This window comes from Salvelinus sp. IW2-2015, linkage group LG4q.1:29 (genome assembly GCF_002910315.2).
Source record: "Salvelinus sp. IW2-2015 linkage group LG4q.1:29, ASM291031v2, whole genome shotgun sequence".
Lineage (NCBI taxonomy): Eukaryota > Metazoa > Chordata > Actinopteri > Salmoniformes > Salmonidae > Salvelinus > Salvelinus sp. IW2-2015.
The window spans coordinates 21,150,138-21,178,018 of record NC_036842.1 but is presented as its reverse complement, the minus strand read 5'-3'; the positions used below and the strand labels follow the sequence as shown (position 1 = coordinate 21,178,018).

Below are 27,881 nucleotides of genomic sequence, written 5' to 3'. Positions count from 1 at the left end.
CATGATCAGCAATAACAAAGCATGCTTTTGTCTTATGACTTTGTCTTCATTTTTAAAGGTATACAAGAGTATTGGCACATATTTTATAGAACTATAGCTAATATTTTAAGAATATTTGGTATTGGTGCACCTCTTACTGTATTCTGACTGCCACTATCTGGCAGACAGAGATACTTCGTTACTGTAATGAACTCTCTTTGATGTAGGCATGAAACATCGGGCGTTACTGACACCTAGTGGACATGAGCTGCATGTTGTGTTGTTGGTGAACTACGCTACACGTGACCCACCTTGTCCAATCATCAATCGACAACCGTCCATACTGGGCGCGCAAATTCCACTGAAAGACTGCTAGCACATCTTCGAAGTTTTAAGTCAGCATCATGGCTTCTGCGGGCAAGAAAAAACGAATAAGTAACGTAACGAACACACAACCTTCAAATAATGGAGCAGGTTCGTCCTCTGGTACCGTTGGAGATGACCAGGTGTCTGGATTTGTCGAAGGATCCATAATTCGCATCACAATGCAAAACTTCCTGTAAGTCAACTCAACTGTAACATGTTTCCAAACACGCTAGCTAGCCAGCTAGCGAAAAGATAGCTAGCTATTACGGCGTGATAGCAATTTACCTAACGTTAGATAGTACCCCCATTTATAGACGCTGCTATGTGCTAACTAACGTTACCTTTAGCGCCAATTGACTCGTATCTTCTGGCGGTGAGAGTCGTAGAGCCCCGACGCCTGCGCTAATTAAACGCGTTAACACGCATTGCTTGCGGTATGGTTTTGTAAACATCGGGGACGTATGTTTCATATCGTCGAGAAATAATTAACCAAAAAACAAAGTTACTACACACCTTAACATTACAGGGTTAGGGTTCCGACACGGGCATATTTCCATGTTAAAGCTCCTGTTTACGGAAAAAAGGTCGGAAGATAGTTGACAACCTGTTTGACGCGACGATGGTGTTGTCGAATTCAAATCTCTAACGTTAATATCATATCTAAACCGATATGACACCAATATCGATACATTCGCAAATCAACTTGTAGTTACACAACACACTTTTTCGTCATGAGCCGTCCATTACCGAGAACCTCATACCTGATTTTAACAGGGTCGTTAACAATCGAATTTTTAAATCGGGTATTTGTTGCGCCTTCCTAGCTCAAATTCTAGACGTCGGATTAAAAGGAGACTAGAGTAGACTGGACAGATTACATTTTTAACAAAGCTTCTTTTTTTATACTAGTTCATTGCATCTGCCATGGAGCCCAGTTTCGTAATTTTACCGTATGTCCCAACTGCTTGCCGTAGTTTCGAAGTAATCGCGAAAATGCAGGCCTCATTTTATGATATTTTTCATCCTGTCAACTTAGTTCTATTGAGCGCGGTGGCACCAACACTCATTCCGAACATTCTATTCCGAGCCAATTGTTCTGCGTCACAATGTCGGTTTCGCTATTGTTAGCAATGAGATTTACCCACATAAACCTTTTAAGGTTTACCTCAGGTAAACTGACAGCGTTTTGCAGTTTTTAATCTTATTAAAATCTTCATATACTCCCCCAGGAAGAATATTACACTTTTTAAAAAGCGACAGTCATTTTCATACATCTTTGGAATGTTTGGTAATTATGTATACTAAGGCATTTGTGAAAATTCTATAGCAATATAGAGTGGGAAAGCGACCTTGCGTTTGGCCAATTAATAGACATTTCCATAAATACAAATATCTCTCTTGGCCAGGACCGGTCCAATCAGAGCTGCAATTGGCCTTTATGCAAACAAGCTATTTGCCACACAGGCCTGCCAGCATTCACTTTGAAGTGGACTGCGTGTTTACAGGCAGTTGCGACTTTAGATCATTAGAAAGCATTTGCCAAAATACACCTCAATGGATTTCTGCCGATCTGTCAATACCACGGGAGTCCTCTTACATTTGAACTTTAGTCCTATTGATCAAACAACCATGAAAAGGTAGGCTCTCTCTCTTAGTTATGCACATCAACAAGATAAGCAACTAATGCTAACCAGAGCAAGATGTGATGATTAAATCTAACAAAGGAACATTAGATAAACTTCTCAATCTTTTGCAGCTAGTTGGCCATTTCACTGATAAACGATGGGGAATTCTAGCCTACTCGTCCTACTGCAGCTTGCCTGCCAATGCATCCTTGTCCCAACCAACCACCGAAGCTGACTGATTAAAGTTCAAACTAGCCACTTCCAGACACAAATGAGCAAACACCTCACTCTGACCATTTTACCTGCCCTGGCAGAGCTGGTTAGCTAGGCTGTTTACATCTTATCTAGAGTGTTCATGACTAACTTTTTTTGTGCCTACGTTTACTGACACCAGTCATATTCAGCGGGTGTTGCACGTTTGTAAATTCATCAGTTATTATTCGCTCTGGCACACTGACAAGAGTGCTCTGAAATCGGAGTAGATAGCCAGAGTGAATTTGTGAAGGCAAGAGATATGCTAACTGGATAATGTTCTTGCTTACTAACCAAATGACACCTGCATCTAGCTGTGTTTAGCCACCCAAAAATATGAGGGGGGGGAATTCTGTCACTCACCCCACTCCAATTACATGACATCCTCGTAGCAGTTAGCTATCTAGCTAACGTTAGGCTTTGTGTTTTTAGCTTGCTACATAAATAGATACGCTAGCCTATTAGCAACGTTATGACTGACTTGTGATCATTACCCTTGCTAGTTTGATTGTATTGATGTTCCCAGCCTTAGTTACATTTGTCAGTTTTTGTCCAAAATATTGACACTGAAACGGTGCATCCTGAATGGAGGCAGTAAACAATGTACCAGGCCAGCTGTGATCTACAACCTGCTAGTAATATTTTCTTTGACTACCAACAAATGTATTTGAGTTACACTACGTTGCAAACCGGATGCATGTTCTGGATTATTTATTTTTTGCACAGGCTTCCTTCTTTTCACTCTGCCATTTAGGTTAGTATTGTGGAGTAGCTACAACGTTGAGCCATCCTCAGTTTTCTTCTATCACATCCATTGAACTCTGTAACTGTTTTAAAGCCACCATTGATCTCGTGGTGAAATCCCTGAGCAGTTTCCTTCCTCTCTGGCAACTGAGTTAGGAACGATGCCTGTATCTTTGTAGAGACTGGGTGTATTGATACACCATCCAAAGTGTAATTAAGAACTTTACCATGCTCAAAGGGATATTCAATGTCTGCTTTTATATTTATTTTACCCATCTACCAATAGGTGCCCTACGATGCATTGGAAAACCTTCCTGGTCTTTGTGGTTTAATCTGTGTTTGTAATTCACTGCTCGACGGAGGGACCTTAAAGATAATTGTCTTTGTGGTACAGAGATGAGGTAGTCCTTCATGTTAAGCACTATTATTTCACACACTTATGTGACTTGTTAAGCACATTGTCGTTCCTGAACTTATTTAGGCTTGCCATAAAAGGGGTTGAATACTTATTGACTTGACATTTATGCTTTTCATTTTTAATTCATTAAAAACAATTCCACTTTGACATTATGGGGTTTTGTGTGTGACACTAAATCTACATTTTAAATTCGGGCTGTAACACAACAAAATGGGGTGTGAATACTTTCTGAGGGCGCTGTGTGTGTGTGTGTATACTTTTGGTCATGTAGTGTATGTGGACACCTGCTCATCAGACATCATATTCTAAAATCATGGGCAATAATATGGAGTTGGTCCCCCCCCTTGCTGCTATAACAGCCTTCCAAGAAGAGTGGAGGCTTTCTTTCCACTGGATGTTGGAACATTGCTGCTTGGACTTGCTTCCATTCAGCCACAAGCATTAGTGAGGTTGGGCGATTAGGGACATTGTCATGTTGAAACAGGAAAGGGCCTTCCCCAAACTGTTGCCACAGTTGGAAGCACAGATTTGTCTAGAATGTCATTGCATGCTGTAGCGTTAAGATTTCACTTCACTGGAACTAAGGGGCCTATACCGAATCATGAAAAACAGTCTTAGACCATTATTCCTCCTCCACCAAACTTTATAGTTGGCACTATGCATTGGGGCAGGTAGCGTTCTCCTGGCATCCACCAAACACAGATTAGTCAGTTGGACTGCCATATGGTTAAGCATCACCCTAAAGAACGTGTTTCCACTGCTCCAGAGTCCAATCGCGGTGAGCTTTACACCACTCCAGCCGACGCTTAGCATTCCGCATGTTGGTCTTAGGCTTGTGTGCGGCTGCTCGGCAATGGAAACCCATTTCATGAAGCTCCCAACGAACAGTTATTGTGCTGTCGTTGCTTTCAGAGGAAGTTTGGATCTCTGTAGTAAGTGTTGTAACTAGGGGTGCAACGGATCACAAAACTCTCGTTAAGGATCGGATCCCGATTTTGAGTCACGGATCGGATAATTTTTCGGATCAGTAAAAAAAAAGTGGAGACAACTTTTGCATTCCATTTATTACTTAAAGAACACTTAAAGCAAGGAACTTTAAAGTGTTTAAGTAAATCTTAAAATATAATATTCAATTGTTAAATTAAAGTGCAATATGAGGCATCTTCTTCCTTTGAACAATAATGAATGAAAATAATTGCCTGTCAACATAAAAAAAAAAAGTAAAGTAAGCAAAGCAGACCTGAGCTTATAACTTCAAATTCTTTAAGAAAAGATGAGTATGTCTACATTGTCTGGGGAGAGTGTAGAGCCCCTTTGCAGTCACTATGTCCCCTGCTGTGGAGAACACCCTCTCGCAAGGAACTGAAGTGCCAGGCTCAGCCAGGTAGCGTCTTGCCATCATGGCAATGTGAGGGTATTTACACTCATTGCTTTTCCACCATGCCAGTGGATCACCATCCATTGGAATGCCGCTTGCTGCCTTGTAGGATGCCTCCTCATCTTTGATGGTGTTGGCAAACGTCTTGCCTGTGTCCTTGCTCGCAGAGGTCTCCCCGACAAGCCCCTTCATGGCCAAATTATTTTGTGTTTAATGCCTCTGAGTCTGCTACTAACGGCTCTGTGGCTTGACCCTGCAGAAAAAATGACTTGATCTATTAAACTAATTATTTATTGTCATATTTCATAGAACTATAATTGTGGCAATAACATTTAATAAAAGCCATTATTCTAATAGCAATAGACTAAGATTAGACTGCAGTATATTTATTATTTAAGTAATTCACTTTTATTTTTTTACCACCTCAGTGGCCACAATCTCAGTGGTGAGATCACTATGTTCCCCGGTGTAGGGCAGGGTCTAGGTGAGACAGGGACTTGAACCTTAGATCCAGTGCAGGTGATCTATGAAGGTAGTCCTGTACATTAGGGGGTTATCTGGGGTTCAGGTCCTCTCTAATGGCAGCCTTGACATCTCTAGTGATGGTGCTGTCTTCCTCACTTGGGCCCATGGATTGTAGAATCCTTGTTTTCAGAGGTTAGGATCATGGACACAGACGGTGGTGCAGTTTCACTGCTTAATTTGGATATTTTCCTGTTCATAAAGATCTGGCACGATCTTCATACTGAAGTGGGTGCGCGAGGGGATTTCCTAGCGTGGCTCAAGCACTTTCACCATATTTTTAAACCCTTTGTTTTCCACAACAGTATGAGTATGGCATGAGTATGGCCTCATGTCTGCAGCGATTTAACATCCCAAAAGATTTGGTGATGGCTTTAGTCCGGTCTGATTCTGCAGCAAAGGGCTGCTTAAATGCCGCGGTGAGAAGTTGTCTCTTGGCTGAGTTGGCTCCCGTCACTGACACACCAGGGTGATGATGCTTTAAATGAGTGTCCATTCTCCACGTATTTCCATGATTAATACGGCTTTCTTGTGGCGCAATGCCTAAACACCGTAATGGTGTTGTCTACCACCCTTCCGTCATGTTTGACAGGGAAGCCAAAATGCTCCCATACATGAGACTTAAATGAAGCAGGAAGCTTTTCCAGTTCTTCAGCTCATCCTCCTTTTTTTTCTCTTTGCTTTTTGCAACACGAGCATCCAGGATTGATTCGGTGGGATTCAACATGCCCCGTTCACGTGAACAGTACACAACTGCTTTTTAAAAACAATCAAATCAGGCTTCAGAGTAAAACGCAGACAAGACTGATGCGTGCTATTTTTTCACTGCAACCCTGCATCGGGATTTAGGGAATTATTATTTAAAAAGTAACAGCGGCAGTAAAGCTATATTTCACACTATGATGGTTAAACTTTGCAATTGATCCGCGGTTCACATGTGTGCCGAACCGTGTGGGGTGATCCGTACGGATCAACTACGGTCCGTTACACCACTAGTTGTAACTGAGGACAGACTATATTTACGCGCTTCAGCACTTGGCAGTCCCGTTCTGTGAGCTTGTGTAGCCGATCCGTTGTTGCTCCTAGACTTTCCACTTCACAATAACAGCACTTACAGTTGACCGGGGCAGCTCTAGCAGGGTAGAAATTTGATGAACTGACTTGTTGGAAAGGTGGCATCATATGACTGTGCCACGTTGAAAGTTACGGAGCTCTTCAGTACGGCTATTCTACTGCCAATGTTTGTCTATGGAGATTGCATGGCTGTGCTCAATTTTATACACCTGTCAGCAACGGGTGTGGCTGAAATAGCCAATTCCATAAGTTTGAAGTGGTGTCTACATACTTTTGGACATGTATTGTGTGTATATACCAGTAAAAGCCTGTAGCCATGGTATACTGGCCATATACCACACCTCCTCGGGCGTTATTGCTTAATTATCCCTCTGAAGAGTATGAATTAGGCTGTTTTGAGAAGGTTTTGAATCCTAAGCAACTATACATAGTTAGAAGTACAATACCAACATAGCTACTGTAGTAGGTCAAAGCTGTGTGCTGGAAAATCTTGGTAGAGCATAGGTGGAATTGGCATGGTGGTGCTCGTTGTCATGACTTTTAACATTAATCTGAAGACTTATCTAATCAACTATGTTTAATTGTTACCCTTAATTTTTACCTGATTAATAAAAAAATAACTCATTAGAATCTGGGGTAACACGAGAGTGGTTCTTTAGTTACCATCTCCCGAATTATTAAACTATAAAAGGTATTTTACCTATCACATCTATAAACAGTCAACGTATTAATCATAACCTCATATCATTCTGAGCAGTTGTAACCTCCTTGCATCTGCTAAAACCAGAGCCTTACTTATGATTCAGTACTACACAGTGGTTTAATTATTTATTTACTAGCTAACTAAATGGTAACACAAGATTAGCATACACACTTAATACGTTAACAGGTCCCTAGCAGACTGATAACAATATGGCTGCTTGTTACAAAAGACAGAGGGCGAGACACTTAACATTTGTACATTTTAGATTCTACTCTCACTTACAGCACTCCTATACTTTACACACAAACCGCCGCCCGCTTGGAGTAAGAAATCATGAATGTATTTACGTGAAAATGCCTTGGTTCGCTGTGTATCTCTCTGAACCGGGCCTTTTCACAGCATGCTTGTAAGGCTCTTGATTGTCCAAAAGGGTTCCCCACCCGTCTTCTACTGTTCTCCTCTGCAGTCGTCCGGTACCGGTGATTTGTCGTGTAGTCCTGAACAGAACTAGTTTATTCTGCTTCTTTTGAAGGTAGGCAGGCAGGCCAGCTGTGCCGATAGTTCCCAGTGGGGTGATGAGAGTAGCGGAAATACGATGGTTTGAAAAGATTAGTAGAAGTGGGCGAGAGGGGGTCTGGTTTAAGTTATTTATTGCAAAGCTGATCTATTTGGATCCTCACAGGACAGTCGTGACATCGTGAATTTCCTTTTCTTGGCTTCAGACCAATTCCTATTCTCACTTTTTTAAAGTAGTTTTTAAAAATGTATTAGCTATCTGCCTGTGACTGTGTAAACAGAAGACTGACACCACAAACCTGTTGTCACTGCAAAATCGGTGTGTGCTATCCGGAACCCTTGACGTATATCCAATATAACTTTACCTTGGTGCAGAACTACTGGCGCTCTAAAGTCGGGTAAACAATAGTTTCCTGTTGATGTTTTGTCTCATTTCGAGCAGCTTATTCAATGTTCGGACTTGTATGGAACATATACACCATTTGGCAGACATTAGTTTCAGGCTGTATAAACCAATTCATTATATATTGCAGCCTGATTAATCAGACTAGCTAGCTGTGAGATGTTGCTGTTTTGCAGAGACGCCTGCTTGGACATGGACAACCGAGTCAAAGATTATAATAAATAATCTGTGACCAAGTCTTGTAACCATCTAGCTAAATATTGCTGAATTTGCATGTGTCCGACAGAGGTTGTTGTATTGTAGCCAAGGCTAGTTAATCTAGTCTTGGTTGTGAGGTGTCCTGTTCTTTCGACCAATCGATTGGTCAAAATGTTTAACCTTATTTCTCCATATAGACACACCCTGTGTTTGAATAAAATCAACTACAGATGCACTGAGCTTGTCTGATGCTGTAAGCACGCTGTTTGATTAAATAATTAAGACACACAAATGACTAAAGAAAGAACCCGATGGTTACACTGTGTTAAAATAAATGACAGCGAGTGCCTGTGACTGGTGCAAGTTCTCTCCTCCCTACTGCAGCGAAAAGGCACCACAGCACAGCAAGTGTTTATTGCCCATGCTGAAGCAACATAATTTCAGCCATTTAGTTTCCTACTTATTTCTGACTAAAGTTCTGTTACCGAAATCCCTATTTTGTTTAGGAAAACCTTCCCAACCCTTGCTCTCTTTACATGAAACATGTAAGCATCGCATGCATGTGATCAATGGGGCCTGACCTATAGCCTATCATAATCACATCAATAAATTGGTTATAACAAACTCCGAACACAGTAACACGTGACAGCAAGATGGATACGGAGGATGTGGAAACTTGAAACTGACAAATGTTTACTGGTTGCTCAAGAGGAAAACGAGAAGTCAGATCTGTGGAAGACATTTGCCTTAGTTGTGGAAACTACTAGAAACCAAGAAAAAGGAGGGTATATGAGCAAGCAATGCGTGAGTATTGTGTGCCAAACAGTTGCTGTTCGATTACAGTATAATTTTGGGGGGGGACCATTTGGAACAGTAAACAACACCAAATAAGTGTACCAGGGAGTCTGTTCTAACGGGGGAAATATATACAAATCCTTTATTACAGCAGACTAAAAACAGTTGCGTGCATTCGTGAATTGCAGTTTATTTGTTTAGGCTAATTATTCAAAGTTACCTTATTTTTGAAACTAAAACGCTTGATTGCATTTCAAAGCATGAATGTGTCGTATGCTCTGTGATGGCATGAACAAATGATTTATTGATACAGTAGCCTATATATATTGAAATATAGGCTTAAGTAAGACTAAACCGGTTGCGCTCTTAGTGGTTATACAAGGCTACAATACAAAGCCTACTGATGATAACATTATTATAATCCTGATCATAATTGTAATAATAAGGAGCTCAAGAAAATGGAAGGTATAGGAGCGAGAGCTGTGTGCATATTTTTATTTTATTAGGATCCCCATTCGCTGTTGCAAAAGCAGCAGCTATTCTTCCTCGGGTCCAAACATCTAACAGGTGCTGTTAGATTACAATATTATTTTTCTGCCTGTTTGGATCAGTGTAAACGACACTAAATAAGTAATACCAGTCTGTTCGAATGCGAAATTGTGAAGCCTTTATCACAGCATAGCAAAGATTAAAAACAGACAACTGTAAAATTGCTTTATCCAACATTTTGCCGTTGCATGAGGCTCGGCGCACATGCAATCAATCAGTAGGCTATTAAACAGGCACCCAAAGCCTGAAAATGTCAAGAACTTGGAACGTTTCTTGAAGTGCTGTCGCAAAAACGCCACAGGAAAGGAAGACCCAGAGTTACCTCTGCTGCAGAGGATAAGTTCATTAGAGTTACCAGCCTCAGAAATTGCAGCCCAAATAAGTGCTTCAGAGTTCAAGTAGCACACATCTCAACATCGACAGAGTAGACTGCGTGAATCAGGCCATCGTGGTTGAATTGCTGCTAAGAAATCACTACTAAAGGACACCAATAAGAAGAAGAGACTTGCTTGGGCCAAGAAACACGAGTAATGGGTATTATACCGGTGGAAATCTGTCCTTTTGGTCCAAGTCCAAATTTGAGATGTTTGGTTCCAACTGCCGTGTCTTTGTGAGATGGTTGTTCTCTGCATGTGTGGTTCCCACTGTGAAGCATGGAGGTGTGGGGGTGCTTTGCTGGTTACACGGTCAGTGATTTTATTTAGAATTCACGGCACACTTAACCAGCATGGCTACCACAGCATTCTGCAGCGATACGCCATCCCATCTGGTTTGTGCTTAGTCCCACTATCATTTGTTTTTCAACAGGACAATAACCCAAAACACACCTCCAGGCTGTGTAAGGGTTATTTGACCAAGAAGGAGAGTGATGGAGTGCTGCATCAGATGACCTGGCCTCCACAATCACCTGACTTCAACCCAATTGAGATGGTTTGGGATGAGTTTGACTGCAGAGTGAAGGAAAAGCAGCCAACAAGTGCTCAGCATATGTGGGAACTCTTTCAAGACTGTTGGAAAAGCATTCCAGGTGAAGCTGGTTGAGGGAATGCGAAGAGTGTGCAAAGCTGTCATCAAGGCAAAGAGTGGCTGCTTTGAAGAATCTATAAAATATTTTGATTTGTTTTATTACTTTTTTGGTTACGACATGATTCCATATGTGTTATTTCATTGTTTTGATGTCTTCACTATTCTACCATGTAGAACATAGTAAAAATAAAGAAAACCCCTTGAATCAGTAGGTGTCTACTGACTGGTACTGTATATGGATGATTTATAAAGCCAGGCACATTAAGAGTTTTGCTATTGATTGTAGACCTAATTAAGTTGGTTTCCTCGCCTCGTCTCTGCTGCTGTTGCACCACCCCATTGTTCTCAATCACAATATGCTGGTTAACTTTGCTATTATGCACATAGCAACAAAGGGAAAGGCGCCAATTCTACAGTGACCATATCCAATGTGTGAGAGCTTATTTGTTATAAAATAATATCTGATTGATTAGTGTTGCACCACTTATTTTTACATAATTTAACCATATACAATTTCTGTATCACATGTCTTAGTGATGGACTGTGCCATCCCCGTGGCCTCCGCAATGGATTTAGTCCACTGAGACGGGTGCGAAATATTGCGACTGCTCGACTAAAGAAAGGCTATTGGTCAACCGCGATCGACCAAACAAACTGAATGTGCAAACATTGGCTAATAAAGTTGCTGTACTTAAGTTAAGCTGACACACTCCCCTCTACTTCCCCCACAGGACCTACGACCACTCCATAGTTTACCCTGGACCAAACCTAAACATGATTGTGGGGGCCAATGGAACTGGCAAGTCCAGTATTGTCTGTGCCATATGTCTGGGTCTGGCAGGAAAGACTGCCATCCTGGGCAGAGGGGACAAGGTAGTTGGCTATTTATTAATAAGTGTCCTAGCTAGCTACACTTAGGATATGTTGTCAAGAGCATGAAACTTTCCTTTGAATGATTTTTCATTATTACATATATGGCACACTATATTGACTTGTATTTTTTTGGGGGGGGGGGGTTTGGACTGAATTTATTTTACCTTGGATATATTCTGACTAGGTTGGGCTGTATGTGAAGCGTGGGTGCAACAAAGGATCGGTTGAGATTGAACTGTAAGTTTGTTTTAGATTATTCAGAAATGCCAACATGGATTCCCTCTGTCTTTGTATAATAACATTGAGGGAACCCTACCTGTGTTTTCAGGCACAAGGCCAAGGGGAACCTGGTGATCAATAGAGAGATCCATGTGGAGAATAACCAGTCGACGTGGATGCTTAATGGGAAACACTCCAGCCAGAAGACTGTGGAGGAGGAGGTGAAGGCTCTACAGATCCAAGTGAGCAACCTTTGCCAGTTTCTGCCACAGGTAAGTGTAAACTTGGAGGTTGTCTGTCTTGCTCATTTACTTGTTTTTTTCTTACTCGATCCGCTCATGTCATACTCTGACCACCGTTTGTGCCCTGTGACTTTGCAGGAGAAGGTGGGTGAGTTTGCCAAGATGACCAAGATTGAGCTGCTAGAGGCCACAGAGAAGTCAGTGGGACCTCCAGAGATGTATGAGTTCCACTGCGAGCTCAAGACCTTCCGCACCAAAGAGAGGGAACTGGAGGTGAGAACAGTTTTAGTTCTAGCTCTGGATAAGTGAAGATGAGTTGTTTTTTCTTTTATAAAGAAGCTTTTCCTGCAGTGTTAATGGCTCAGGGAGAGTAAGTTCTAAGGTAAGCTGTTTTGTTTGGTAGAATGTGTGCAAGGAGAAGGCCAGCGCCCTGGAGAAGTTCAAGCAGAGGAACGAACGGAACAAGCACGACGTTGAGCGCTACTACGAGAAGAAGAGACACCTGGACAACATCAAGATGCTGGAGAAGAAGAAACCCTGGGTGGTGAGTGGTCATAGAGAGATCATGTGACACCTGGGTCATATTTATTAGTTCACACCAACGTAAACAGTTTATTCACTCTACAACAGGGGTGTCAAACCCATTCCATGTAGGGTCTGGTGTCTGCAGGTTTTTGTTTTTTCCTTTCAATTAAACCCTAGACAACCAGGTGAGGGGAGTTCCTTACTAATTAGTGACCTTAGTTCATCGATCAAGTACAAGGGAGGAGTGAAAACCTGCAGACACTCGGCCCTCCGTGGAATGAGTTTAACGCCTGTGCTGTACAATGTGGCGGAAACGTTTTTTTTGCAAAACATTTTGCTACGGTGCGCTTAAATACAACCCTAAAGTCATTTATAGCTTGTTAAAAGAGCCTGGACATGGATAGATACTCCTCCATTTAAAAACAAAATGCATATGTAAGTATGTTATGTCAGCATTCATGTTAACAATCTTTGACAACCCTCTGTCCTTTCCAGGAGTATGAGACGGCCCGTAAGGAGCTGGAGGGGGTGAAGAAGTCAAGGGAGGACGCCAAGAAGCAGCTGAAAACCGTGAGGGAGTCCCAGGCCCCCATGCTGAAGAAGATCCAGCACATCGACAGTCAGCTGAGGCCCATCGAGAACCAGATGAAGGACAAGGTCAGAGACTGGCTTCCTGGGCTTTGTAGCTGGGATGGAGGGAGAGGGAGGTCCTTTTAGCTCCAGGGTTGCAGCTTATGCCTTTTGAGACTGGGCCCTGGGGAAAGCATGTGTTATATTTACTTGGTGGGTAATACTGCAAAGACATTTGGGAACCACTGTTGTCTAGCCCATAGACAACACAGTGGGGTGGCAGGTAGCCTAGTGGTTAGAGCGTTGGGCCAGTAACCGAAAGGTTGCTGGATCGAATCCCTGAGCTGACAAGGTACAAATCTGTCTTGCCCCTGAACAAGGCAGTTAGCCTACCAGGGAACCGTGGGTTGTCATTGTAAAAAAGGATGTGTTCTTAACTGTCTTGCCTAGTTAAATTTTAAATAGACTGATGGTGGTGATGCATCCTTGTTGTGTTCCAGACGGTCAGCATCAGGGAGGCCTCTCAGAAGTGTAAACAGAAACAGGACCAGCTGGACCGGAAGCACAGAGAGGTCTGGCACTTTTTTTCTTTTTTAAAATGTATCTATTTCTGCCTTATTGATACCAATGGAAATAGAATGATGTTTTAAAAAATGTAATATGTTTGATCCTCCCCTATCCCTCTAGATTGAGGATATCAAGCAGGCCTTCAGCCTGAAGCAGACGGAGGCGGTGGACCGGCAGAAGCGAATCAGCAACACCCGGCGCATGATTGACGACCTGAGGGCGGAGCTGGCCAACGTAGGCGACCAATCAGACGTGACGCCGCGGATCAATGCGGTGAATGCGGAGCTGAGGCGCATCCAGGAAGAGAAAGCAAAGATGGAGGGAGAAAAGGCCGACATGCGTAGGGAGAAGGACAACTTGAACGGAGAGTGTAGACGTAAGACACACACACACACACACACAGGGTCTGGGGAGTCCTGGGTCTCAAACGGTCTTGGCACAGAGGCTCACTGCACCATTTTAACTATGGTGGAGCGTTACACGTACAATTTGACTTAGCTTAACTCTTCTTGTTTCCTGTAGTGTTGAAGAACAGGCTGAGGAGTCTGGATGACATGATGAAAATCAAGGAGGAGAAGCTGAGAGGGCGCTCCAAGGACACCTACGCTGCCGTCCAGTGGCTGAGGCAGAACAAACACATCTTCAGTGGCAATGTCTATGAACCTATGATGCTAGTGGTGAGAGCACACTACAGGGATTGTCAACGCTATAGGGATAGTCAAGGCTTTATGGGCCTAATTCTCTCCATATACTTTGAAGTGTCATTGTCAAGCGCCCCTCCTACTTTTCTTTGTTTGCTGTTACGTGGAGACCTATCAGAACTTTGAAGTTTTCTTTGATATGTTATCAACTAACGCTTCATTCTACACCCCAATATCCTAAAATGGCCACAGTAGAGTACCACAGTATGAGTCATAATACCCATTAAACCTAGCAGTCCAAGGAAATGGTTCCAATTGTTTTTTCCACAATGAATTTTTCCCATAGGGTATTTTAGAAACACTTGTGTGTCATGCAGGCCTGTGTGTCATGCAGGCTTAGCCTGGTGTGATGTTTTGAGAACTGGAAATCTCTCTAGGACAAGGAGGACTTTAATCAATATATTCGCCAGTATTTACACCCCCCGAAAATGAAATGCTAATGTGGCTATCATAAAGATCTACTAATGCCATGATGAGCTGGACAAGACTGCCGAATCGAGGCAACTATAACAATCTCTAGATGAAGTATTTGTTGGCTAAATGTAGTAATTAATATATTGCCTACATTTCTTTAAATGGACAATTCTGTGAAGTAAATTTTTTTTTTTTTAAATGACACTACCTGTTAGCAAGGTGTCAGCTAGATATGATGTGCAGGGATTTGTAGTCTTGCATGATGTCTACTTTGATGCTAATTACCATTTTTGAATCTAAGTAAATAGAGCCAAATATATTGATTAGTAACCTGGTCCGAGAGATTTCCATGGTTATCGAAACGTCACGCCGGGGTAAGCCTGCATGAAACACAGCCCTTATTTTAAGTGTTTCTAAAATTCCCTAGGTGAAAAATGATTGGAACCATTCCCCATTTGACTGCATTGTTTTAAGGGTATTATGACACCTCCACTGTAGGGCCAAATTCCTGTTGCTCTTTTTATTTATTTATTTTCATTTTAATGAAAAGACTACTTTGTTCGAAGAACAGTATGTATGGCTGATATGTAAACATAATTTGAAAGCCCATATGTAGCCTTTGAAAAATGTTCTGCTCTTTTCAGATTAGTGTCCGCAACCCTAACCATGCCAAGTACGTGGAGAACCACATTCCATTCAATGACCTGCGAGCATTTGTCTTCCAGAAGAGGGAAGACATGGAGAAGTTTATGATGGAGGTGAGGCAGACCTGCTCATAAAGAATAGAAAAAGTAATACTCAGTCATTGCACTGTATGCTATGATATAGGACCCTGAGTTTTTACTATGTGACCCACCTAACCAGGCCATAGTTATAGGCTCTAATTAAAGTAATAAGTGCGTCAGTAAGAGTTCTGATGATGGATTTGTCCTCAGGTGCGTGACAGCCAGAACCTGAGGGTGAATTCAGTCTTCGCTCCTGAGGAATCCTGCGCCACCCGTGCTCCCTCCCGACCCATCGAGTCTCTGAAGTGAGTAGTCCTCTCGTACTGTCTCAAGATGGAATGTAAATGTATCAACCCTATACCTAACCCTTTCAGTTGTATTGAATGTGTAAGATGCCTTTTTGTATTTTCTTGTCTGTAGGCGTTTCGGGTTCTTTGCGTACCTGCGGGAGCTCTTTGATGCTCCAGAAGAGGTTATGAGCTACCTCTGCAACCAGTACAAGGTGCACGATGTTCCCGTGGGAACGGACCAAACCAAAGCCATGATCAAGACGGTACGTTCCATACACTAGAGTGCCTGAGAGGATGGAGAGTCATAAATGTCAATGAATACTTCATTTTCATAGCTTATTTGATTTCTGAACAGACTGGAATCGAAAGTAAGCTGATCCAAACTCTAATCCTTCGACCATATGTCTCAGGTGATTGAGGAGCCCTACCTGAAGGTGCTTTACACAGCTGAGGAGAAGTACTCCCTGAAGAAGTCCTTTTACTCAGGGAAGACCAGCACCAGTAACTCTGCCGTGCGGCCCTCCCAGTACCTCACCATGGCCGTGGACGCCGAGGAGAAACGCCAGCTGGAGGAGCAGATCAGGGTGAGGCCAGAGACACCTGTCAAGCATTCACCACAGGCACTTCCCCCACTTGGAGAAAAAAAGTTTACAATAAGCGATGAATTTGAAACTACACTTTTACACTAGCAATAAACTACACTTGGCGTTTTACACCGGAGAGTAACTTTCCAAGAGTTAACACCTTAGCGATATCCGACACTCATAGATGCACAATGATGTAAGTTGACATGCATAACCTGCAGTGATGTTGTAGTGATAACCAGATGTTTAGCAAAGCACTGATATAGCACTACAGCTTGGAAATTAAGTGTAACCTTTGGCTATGCATAGACGGCTGAAAAGAGCATGCAGGCCATTGATGTCCAGATGAGCGCCATGCAGGAACGTACTGCCAAGCTGGATCACTGTGACAATGAGCTACGGGCCCAGAAAAAGGGGCTCTCAGAGATGAAGGGTAAAAAGAGACAGTTGGAACAGAAGATCAGTACCAAGCAGGACAGGTGGGTGGCACACACACACACAGGCCGTGTCCGAATACCCATACTTGTGTCCTAAATAGTAGGTTGTTTGAGTATATGTGGGGGGGAAATAACATTTAATATACTGAACAAAAATATAAATGCAAAATGTCCAAACCTGCTGTTTTCAACTCTCTAAAGACAGCAGGAGCGGTAGAGGTACTCTTAATGATCGGCTATGAAAAGCCAACTGACATTTACTCCTGAGGTGCTGACTTGCTGCACCCTCGACAACTACTGTGATTATTATTATTTGACCATGCTGGTCATTTATGAACATTTGAACATCTTGGCCGTGTTCTGTTCTAATCTCCACCCGGCACAGCCAGAAGAGGACTGGCCACCCCTCATAGCCTGGTTCCTCTCTAGGTTTCTCAGTTTTGGCCTTTCTAGGAGTTTTTCCTAGCCACTGTGCTTTTACACCTGCATTGCTTGCTGTTTGGGGTTTTTAGGCGTGGGTTTCCTGTACAGCACTTATGTAGAAATCAGCTGATGTAAGAAGGGCTATATAAATCATTTGATTTGATATAAGGAAATCAGTCAATTTAAATAAATTAGGCCCTAATCTATGGATTTCACATGATTGGCAGGTGCGCAGCCATGGCTGGGCCTGGGAGAGCATAGGCCTTCCACTCAGGAGCCAGGCCCAGCCAATCAGAATGATGTTTCAGAATTAGTTTTTATTACAGACAAGATACTCCCAGTTTCATCAGCTGTCGGGGGCTTGTCTTAGACGATCCCGCAGGTGAAGAAGCTGGAGTGAAGTCCTGGGCTGGCGTGGTTACAACCGTGGTCTGCTGTTGTCGTTTCGTAATCTTACACACCATTTCCTCTTGTGTGTAGTCTTCGGCAGATGGAGGCAGGGGGCATTGACCTAACAGAAGGCTGAGGAGGAGACCAAGGCCTGGGCCTGGGAGAGCATAGGCTTCCCACTCGGGAGCGCAGGCCCAGCCAATCAGAATGATTGTTTCAGAATTATGTTTTATTACAGACAGATACTCCCAGTTTCATCAGCTGTCGGGTGGCTTGTCTTAGACGATCCCGCAGGTGAAGAAGCTGGATGTGGAAGTCCTGGGCTGGCGTGGTTACACGTGGTCTGCTGTTTCGGTTTTCGTATACTTACACACCATTTCCTCTTGTGTGTAGTCTTCGGCAGATGGAGCAGGGGGGCATTGACCTACAGAAGGCTGAGGAGGAGACCAAGGCCCAGATCTCAGCAGTCAACTCCCAGAAGGTGGCCATTGTGGCTGAGTTCATGGCCCACATGAAGGTACACAGTCACAGGTTAATGCTGAAGGCTCCAGATACACAGAACCTGGGTGGTGTATACTGACTGCCTTAAGTCTCTCTTTATCATTCTCTCTCTTTTCCCTCCATATCTAGCTGAGGGCTAAGTTGAGTATGGAGAAGGTGTACATGGCTCTAGAGGACCGTGGGCATGACAGCAGAGAAGACCAAGGCTGGAGACTGACTGCAGGGAGGGCTCGGCGAGCTCAGGGTCCTAGAGGTCAGGTCACGCACACTCACACAATTTCACACACTGTAGGTTGTAATCTGTACTCAATGTGTGTGTGTTTCCTTCTCTCCCCTCTCAGCAAGCGTGTGCCATGCTGGAGCAGCGCAAAGCCCGTCTGTTGGAGATGGTAAGGGCCTGATGAGGAGGGCCAGGGAGATCTGTAACATGGACCCTGGGGAGAGTGCTGTACCCCCAGACCTACACACGGTCAGTATAGTACTGCACAACTCCACACTGAGTCCTCCATTCATTCTACCAGTTTTAATGCATTCATTAAATTGTGGAATTTCTTCATTTGTTTTCTGTAGGCCTTCAGCCAGCTGCCCGACACTATGGATGAGATAGACGCCATGTTGAATGAGGAGAGGTCCAGGGCAGAGTGCTTCACTGGCCTCAGTGAGAATGTAAGTCAGAAGGCTCTTCAAAGCGTGTGCACGTATTGATTCTGCCTCACCATGTAACACCCCCCCCCCTCTTCCCCAGGTGGTGGATGAGTACAACAGGAGAGAGCAGGAGATCAAGAACCTGGAGAAAGAACTGGATGAGAAGAGCAATGCCCTGAAAACCTACAGACAGAACATATCAGAGGTACTCTAATGACGGATTAGTCCAGTGAATCAGTCTGTGCCAATTCTATAATTTCAATGCTTTAAAAAAATGTAATTCTGAAAATGCCTAGCAAATCGGTGTTTTATAGTGCATGTTTGAATTCATTATGCCAATTCTGTTGCTAAATGGAAGCCAATGGAACCAAGCGGGGAAGGACTTACCTGAATTTATCCAAAAGAAACTCTTGTTTTTAAAACTTTCCGTTTTGCAATTGTTTGGACTAATGATTACACTAGGTTTGATGTCATCTACAGAGATGTTTCCTTCCTGAAGACTTCTCTCTGTGTGTTGACAGGCAAAGGAGCGCTGGCTGAATCCTCTGAAGCAACTGGTAGAGCAGATCAATGACAAGTTCAGTGATTTCTTCCGCTCCATGCAGTGTGCCGGAGAGGTGGACCTGCATTCCGAGAACGAGGTAAGGCACGCCAAACACCTGCTGTATCCTGTCTGGGCTAAGGGGGAGGTGCCAGAGTGTCTTCTTAGATGTTTGTGGGAGCTCTAGTAGCAGTCACATAGGGTTGTCACCATACTAGTGTTAACTTGAAATGACACAACGACAAGGTTCCAGTTTATCAACGTTTACTGAACTGTATTCGCACACTACGTGGTTGCCATTGCACTCAGGCCAGGTCCATCAACAACGAGACCCCTACGCAGGCGCACTAATAAGAGTGATAGCCCCGTAATAACAGAAATATAGGGATACTTAAAACATGAACTTAACAATCTCCCACTTTAACCTGTCTAGGACGGAGCGGAACCCCTCGCCAACAGCCAATAAAATTGCAGGGCGCCAAATACAAATCAACAGAAATCTCATAAATCAAATTTCTCAAACATACAAGTATTAGGCACCATTTTAAAGATAAAATTCTCGTTAATCCAGCCACAGTGTCTGATAAAAAAATATATATATATGCTTTACAGCGAAAGATCCACAAAAGATTGTTAGGTTAGCACCAAGTCACAGAAAAACCCAGCCATTTTTCCCGCCAAAGAGAGGAGTCACAAAAAGCACAAATGTAGAAAATTAATCACTAACCTTTGATCTTCATCAGATGACAGTCATAGGACTTCATGTTACACAATACATGTATGTTTTGTTCGGTAAAGTTCATATTTATATCCAAAAATCTTATTTTACATTGGCGTGTTAGATTCAGTAGTTCCAAAACATGCAGTGATATTGCAGAGAGCCACATGAATTCACAGAAATACTCATAATAAATGTTGATGAAAATACAGCTATTATACATGAAACTTTAGATACACTTCTCCTTAATAAAACCGCTGTGTCAGAAAACTTTACGAAAAAAGCATAATCTGAGAACGGCGCTCAGAGCCCAAACCAGCCAGAGAAATATCCGCCATGTTGGGTAGTCAACAGTATTCATAAATAGCATTAGAAATATTCACTTACCTTTGATCTTCATCAGAATGCACTCCCAGGAATCGCAGTTCCACAATAAATGCTTGTTTTGTTTGATAATGTCCATTTATGTCCAATAGCTTCTTTTGTTAGGGCGTTTGGTAAACAATCCAAAAGCGTGATCTGGTCCATTCGGACGAAACGTTCCAAAAAAATTATTACAGGTCGAAGAAACTTGTCAAATTTAGTATAGAATCAATCTTTAGGATGTTTATCATAAATGTTCAATAATGTTCCAACCGGAGAATTCCATTGTCTGTTGAGAAGCACTGGAACGAGAGCAACCTCAAGTGAAAGCGCGTGACTGAGAACGAGGCTGTAGGCAAAGCCCTTAGTAAAACAGCTCCCATCCGGCCCCCCTTCACATGAGCAGCCTGAAACCACGTTCTAAAAACGGTTGACATCTAGTGGAAGCCTTAGGAAGGGAAAAATAACCCATATCCCACTGTGTATTCGATAGGGGTGAGTTCAAAAACTACAAACCTCAGATTTCCCACTTCCTGTTTGGATTTTCTCAGGTTTTTGCCTGCCATGAGTTCTATTATACTCACAGAAATCATTCCAACAGTTTTAGAAACTTCAGAGTGTTTTGTATCTAATACTAATAATAATATGCATATATTAGCATCTGGGACTGAGTAGGAGGCAGTTCACTCTGGGCACGCTATTCATCCAAAAGTGAAAATGCTGCACCCTATCCCAAACAAGTTAACCTTTCTAGCCCAGGGGTTCCGCTAGCGGAACTCCGACAGCATTCCGCTGAAAAGGCAGCGCGCGAAATTCAGAATATTTTTTTGAAATATGTAACTTTCACACATTAACAAGTCCGATACAGCAAATGAAAGATAAACATATTGTTAATCTACCCATGGTGTCTGATTTAATAAATGATTTACAGCGAAAGCACAACATATGATTATGTTAGGTCAGAGCCAAGTCACAAACACACACAGCCATTTTTTCAGCCAAGGATAGGAGTCACAAAAATAAGAAATATAGATAAAATGAATCACTAACCTTTGATCTTCTTCAGATAACACTCATAGGACATGTTACACAATACATGTATGTTTTGTTCGATAATGTGCATGTTTATATAAAAAAATCTCAGTTTACATTGGCGCGTTACGTGCAGTAATGTTTTGATTCCAAAACATCCGGTGATTTTATCAATGAACATTGATAAAAGATGCAAGTGTTAATCACAGAATTAAAGAAACTTATCCTCTATGCATCCGCTGTGTCAGATTTCCCAAAAACTTTACGGAAAAATAATAATCTGAGAACGGCGCTCAGAACCCGAAATAGCCGCCATTTTTGGCATCAACAGAAGCTACAAAAAACACTAAATATTCACTTACCTTTGATCTTCATCAGAAGGCAGTCCCAGGAATCCCAGTTCGACAATAAATGACTGATTTGTTCCATAAAGCCCATCATTTAGCCACTTGTTGTTAGCATGTTCAGCCCAGTAATCCATCTTCATGAAGCACGAGAACTTCCTCCAGACAAAAACTCAAAGTTCCGTTACAGGTCGTAGAAACAAGTAAAATGATGTATGCAATCCGTATTTAGGATGTGTTTAACATTAATCATCAATAAGGTTCCAACCGGAGAATTTCATTGTCTGAAGAAAAGCATTGGAACGAGAGCATACTCTCTCGTGACCGCGCATCATGAGCGCGAGGCTCTCTGCCAGACCACTCAGTAAAAGAGCTCCTATGAGCCCCTCCTTTAGAATCCTAAAACCAGTATCTAAAGATGGTGACATCTAGTGGAAGCCCTAGGAAGTGCCTGCACATCCATAACTACCAGGGATATCAATTGCCACTGTTTTGAAAATCGAGTTCTCACTTCCTGTTTGGATTTCTTCTCAGGTTTTTGTCTGCCATATGAGTTCTGTTATACTCACAGACATCATTCAAACAGTTTAAGAAACTTCATAGTGTTTTCTATCTAATACTACTAATAATATGCATATATTAGCATCTGGGACAGAGTAGGAGGCAGTTCAGTTTGGGCACGCAATTCATCCAAAAGTGAAAATGCTGCCCCCTATCCCTAAAAAGTTAAAGACAAAACATCAACAACAAAGTGTTATTCAAGTCCCCCATTACAAATGGATTGTGACAGTTTTTATTTGTATTACTCAAGCTGCCACTTTCCATTACGGAGTGCCTTTAGGAGCACAAGACTGGATGTGCCCTTTTTAGTCAGTCAGCAAGCTGTTTCCTTGTGGTTGACCACAGAATCTGCTGGATTCTCTGTTTGTAAGTTCCTTGATGCTGCTAATCTCAAGACGAAGTCTTTTCTCTCTGACAGACTTGGTTGACTTCACAGCATCAACTAAGGAGTAGTTGTCAGTGACAAACTACAGGTAGAATGTGCTGTTTTGTCTCACCAGTGGTAAGCTCTGAGAACAGAGTTGCAAGAAAGATAGCATTGTCAATTCCATCCGCAAGAGCAAGTGTTTCTCCAACAAGTGTGCTTTGGACAACCCTTCTGATCCTTTTTGACTGCCAACAGATGGGTGAGAATCTTCCTCCGTCACCCATTAACACGATTAGATGTCCACCTTGTGTGCCTCCAGTGATGCTTCACTAGGGCACCTTACAGATGAAGACAAACTAGTTTCAGTCATCTTTTCCAACATGCTGAAACTTGAGCCACTTGTTGTGGTTACAGTTTATGAACAACTTTCTTTGCTTCATGAATGGTTTGTACAGTGGCGTGTTGTTGGATGCCAAGTTGCAGCCATCAAACATTACATCAGGTCTAGTAGAAAGAGAAGCGCTACTAAGGTACACAATAGTACATTTTGGTAGGTCGAAGGTGCTCTTGGGTAAAAGGGGTAAATTGGTCATCAAAAAGGAGGACCAAGGCACTCTTCATATAATTAATTAAAATGCCTTTATTAGTATGGCATGTTCAATAGAAACTACGTTTTTTTTTAAACTGACTCGTTTCGGCTGCATGGCCTTCGTCAGGGAGTACAAAAAAAAAAAGAATACAATCTCCTTTTTTGAACAGCTTTTCCAATTAGCCCTAATTGGAAGAGGGAGTGGTTACAAAATTGATTGGACACACCTAGTAAGCAATAATATACACATTAAAAGGGGAAATACTGTAGCTATGTTATCATAAACATACAACTCCAAGCTAGAAGTATCAGAACACTTAGAAAGGTAGTTCTAACCTTAAATATTACTGGGAGAAGTGTCAAGGATAAGAAATTAATATATTCCATAGTACACTAGAACACAGCAAAACATGAACAACAGTCTAAACATAGCTGAGGGCAATTGAGCAAAATGTCCACTAGATCACAGCAAATGGATCTATCACGACCCTACAGGAAGGGTGAGAAATCCATATCTTCATTTAAACCAGGGTATTTAGTGGCCTGTAGTTTGTTACTCTGTCTAGCAACCCATAGAATTTGACTTATCTTTGACCTCAATTGATCAGCTTCAACTCCACAGAGAGGGGAATTCCTTTGTACGGCTCTTGAAGAATCCATGTGGATRGGTTGAAGATTCTTGATATAGCTCTCCTGTTGCATCAGTATTGTTCCATCAACTGTAATAAACTCTATGCCAACATAACAATTATCATGCTCCTCACGGCCGACCTGGAAAACAGCTTTGAGGTGTGGAATCAGTTGTAGCAAAGGTCTGTGAGCCACCCCAGATGAAGTCATCAACATGACAGGCAAGTACTCCAGTCACATTGTAGTCTTGATCAAGCCAATAGAAGACTGCAGGATCCACTTGTGACATTTTTCCACCTGTACTCAGAATTGTTGCCTTGACTTTGTTGTACCAGTAGAGTGATGCATCTGCGAGACCATACATACATTTTTCTCGTTTCCACAGTGTTCCTTTGCTCTTAGCTTCAGGCGGCGGTCGGATGTGAATGTCCCTTGACAGCTGTTCCCTGCAAAAATGCAGATTTGATGTCTATGGAATGAAGGTTCCATTTTTTTTCTGGCAGATCACTGTCATCAGCACTGTCCTCATCATGACTCTGAGGCACATGTCTGAGTCTTTTGGGAGTTGTTTAGCAGCCAGCTCTTCTCAACCTCTAGCCACTAGACATGCTTTTGGCACTATTCCAGTTAAGGACTCTTAAGGGTACACACCCACCTTGATGATGAGACACATTTTTGGCCAATGTCTTTGACTTCCTCAAACACGCCATTTTTTTCCCTCCAATTACTGAGCTCATCTAGCTTAGCTGAGTCAAATGACACATCCTTTGTTTCAAGTACATCATAATTTTGAATGTCATTCTTTTCTTTTTTTCCATTGGTTCAATTCTGAGATGATCTACAAGTGACAGGTCAGCTGACCCTGTTGTACCAGAAAGTGTAGCTGGTTCAGAGTACTGCAAGTTGTACCAGTTCTGCTGTTTTCCTTTGGCTTATCCTGCTCGTCCAATGACGGTTGCTGTATGCGGAATACCACTTTCTCTGTCCATGTATTTAAGTTTGTCCAGTTTTCAGATTGGAACAACCATGTTGTCTTAACATATGTGGCTGTTGAATCTTTTCCTCATTTGAACACTCAACAGTATTACCTGTGGCATGATTGAAGGTGTCTGCTCCATTTCCTGTGTCAGTTTGTGTCCATATCATTGGATGTGACATCTGGTAGGTTTGTGTCCTTTTTGTCCTTTTCATAAGGAGGCTGATTCTCAGCAACAGACCCTCCATCTTGTTGATCATTTACTTTCCTTGAGTGACGCGCCCTGACAATGGTGCCTCCGTGCCTCACAAATATCACCACACCATCTTGGCCAATGACTACTCCCGGTCCTTTCCACTCTTGACAGTCAACTCGTTTGTAGTACATCCCCTGCCTTCTTGAGGGAAGCTTTGCTTAATAGTAAGGGGATATCTGTAAGGGCTACCTCTGTTTCAATTTGACACTTAATCTGACTAATTTATGCTGGTATCTTGACTCTCTTGGTAGACTGGACAATTCTCCCATCTCCAAATTTGAAAGCTCTGTTGCTTGGTGTGTCAATCATGTTTTGTACTTCTTTCATATTTAGTTCACTGACATGGCTAACAAGCCATTTTGCACCACACACTGTGCGTGTACATGCAGTATCAATCACAACAGATCCTAAGGATTCAACTATAAGGATCTCCGTATCAGAAGCATATTCGTTTGAAAACAGTGTAATGTTACACTGCTCTCTCTGTTTACATTTTCCTGTTAGTTTAACTTGTTCATTTTTAGGACAGTCTTTAACCCAATGGTAAGTGCTTTGACAAATAGCACATTTTGATCTCCTTCCATATTTGTCTAGTGGATTTGTGCCTGGAAATTGCGCCCTCTTCTGGTTGTCTTGAGTACGTGACTTGTTGGTGCCTTTACTCTGCTGCTCAGTGTAATATGATGTCACTCACTTGCATTCCATCTGTTATTGGCATGACAGACGTCTTTTCACCCAAAATTATTTTTAGTGCCGACTTCATTGACTCAAAAGTCAGCACAGTACAAGCAGTCAAAGCCAACTGTTTCTCCCTACCATCCAGACAGGCAGTATCTAGCAACTTGAAAGATAACCCTGCATCCGGGAGAACCATGTCATACTTGCGCATCCTATTGTACCTCTGTTCAAAATCAATGAGGTAGTCCGTCATTGCAACCAAAATATCTCTAGTAACACTGTCAAAGTTTGAATATGCCTCGTAGGCACGGTCTTTCTCTTTAAGAAACACTGAATCCAGTGCTCTAATCAAAGTTTGCATACCGTCATCCTTGTTCAAATCCTCCAGGGATATTTCCAGTGCTGTATCTCTCTCTCTTCCCTCGAGCGATAATACCACAAGTGCCTGCTTTTTCTCGTCCAGATTCCATGTTAATTTTTCCATCTTTCATACGACATCTTCTTGTCGAACCGAGGTGGCACATTGTAGTTATTAGCCATCCTCTGCTACCAGTGTTAACTCGAAATGACACAATGACAAGGTTCCAGTTTATCAACGTTTACTGAACAGTATTAGCACACTACGTGGTTGCCATTGCACTCAGGCCAGGTCCATCAACAACGAGACCCCTACGCAGGTGCACTAATAACATAGTGATAGCCCCGTAATAACAAAAATAGAAGGATACTTAACATGAACTTTAACAACCAGTATCGTGATACTCAGGGGTATCGTGGCAAAGAAACAAAACATGAAGTGGATCGAATTTCCTGGGGAGAACAGTCCTAATGTTGGAAACAAACGGCCTTATGTTGTCACCCAGAATCATGTATCTTTTCCTAGCTATAACACACAATATTTTACATACAGTAGTTTCTTTTTTTTCTTTTTTTCTTTTTTACAGATCAAATAGTTTAGTCTCCTTTCTTTCCCTTTTTGCCAAGGAAAATCCAGTATCTTGATAACCCTAAAAGTAGTAAGTCCGTCTGTCTTACTGGTGTCTGCTCCCTGCAGGAGGAGTATGATAAATACGGGATCCGTATCCGGGTGAAGTTCCGTAGCAGCACGCAGCTCCACGAGCTCACAGCACACCACCAGAGTGGAGGGGAGCGCAGTGTCTCAACAATGCTCTACCTCATGGCCCTGCAAGAGCTCAACCGCTGTCCCTTCCGAGTGGTGGATGAGATCAACCAGGTATGTAACACACACCAACTGCTGCCTGCTTAAGTGGTAAAACCACTTGCACATCCAGACTGTATTCACACAGGCTTTATTTCTTCCTATTCTACCCAGGGTATGGACCCAGTCAATGAAAGGAGAGTCTTTGACATTGTTGTACGGACAGCCTGCAAGGAGACAACCTCCCAGTACTTCTTCATCACACCCAAGGTAAGTGTCACTGCAGAGGTGGTGACTTACTAATGATTGTTGTGGATTAATGTTTGTGTTTTTCTCCAGCTCCTTCAGAACCTCCAGTATGCAGATGAGATGACTGTCCTGTGTGTCCATAACGGACCTCACATGCTGCCCCCCAATAAGTGGGACGAGAAGGCCTTCACCAGGCGCTGTGTCCGCCGCAAGGGCAAATAGTGAAATGACCAGTTCATGATTTTCTGAGCTATTTTTTTAATTGGGGGGGGGGGGGGTTGTATTGTTCCACCTACACATTTGCACAAATTATTTAGGGTTTTTATATACACTGTTTAAATAAATAGATACTTTGTAAATACTGTTCAATATTCATTGTTCAAATGTTTTCTTTGAGATTGGAATGACTCCAAGAAGAGTTACATGTCAATTGTAAAGATGCAAGTGCTGTTCTATTTTGGGTTGAGCAAATGAATAGTGGATTAAATGTTCTTGATGTGAAGCAGTCAGCAGGGCTTGAGACTTTTATTTTTTTTAGCTAATGGTCTTTGCCTAGTTCTTAGGACATCGTCAGTGTGAAATCAACAAGCTTCACCCCCTCCCTCTCCCATTCTATCAATGGTCCTTTGATCAAATTAGATACCTTTAGACAATCAAAGTCCATTGAGGGCAACAATATACTTTTTCGCTTATCACCTCAAAATGTGATCACACAATTGTACTAAAGAGTTGACAACTTCCTATGCAGATGAGCCAAGGTGTAA

At 42.4% G+C, this 27,881-nt stretch overlaps 1 protein-coding gene across 1 annotated transcript; it reads left to right on the top strand.

Annotated features, from left to right (window-relative positions):
* The first annotated feature begins 316 nt into the window (after positions 1 to 316).
* On the top strand, positions 317 to 27,626 carry smc5 (structural maintenance of chromosomes 5). The gene is made up of 24 exons (XM_023984061.2): positions 317 to 538; positions 11,280 to 11,421; positions 11,606 to 11,658; positions 11,750 to 11,912; positions 12,021 to 12,155; positions 12,286 to 12,426; positions 12,903 to 13,064; positions 13,478 to 13,549; positions 13,665 to 13,920; positions 14,067 to 14,221; positions 15,304 to 15,417; positions 15,595 to 15,689; positions 15,805 to 15,937; positions 16,085 to 16,258; positions 16,568 to 16,737; positions 17,902 to 18,025; positions 18,139 to 18,262; positions 18,351 to 18,478; positions 18,580 to 18,675; positions 18,755 to 18,859; positions 19,176 to 19,295; positions 26,764 to 26,943; positions 27,043 to 27,138; positions 27,208 to 27,626. The coding sequence occupies exons 1-24, from the start codon at positions 384 to 386 to the stop codon at positions 27,337 to 27,339; spliced, it is 3,225 nt and encodes a 1,074-aa protein (XP_023839829.1). The 5' UTR covers positions 317 to 383; the 3' UTR covers positions 27,340 to 27,626.
* The last annotated feature ends 255 nt before the right edge of the window (positions 27,627 to 27,881 follow it).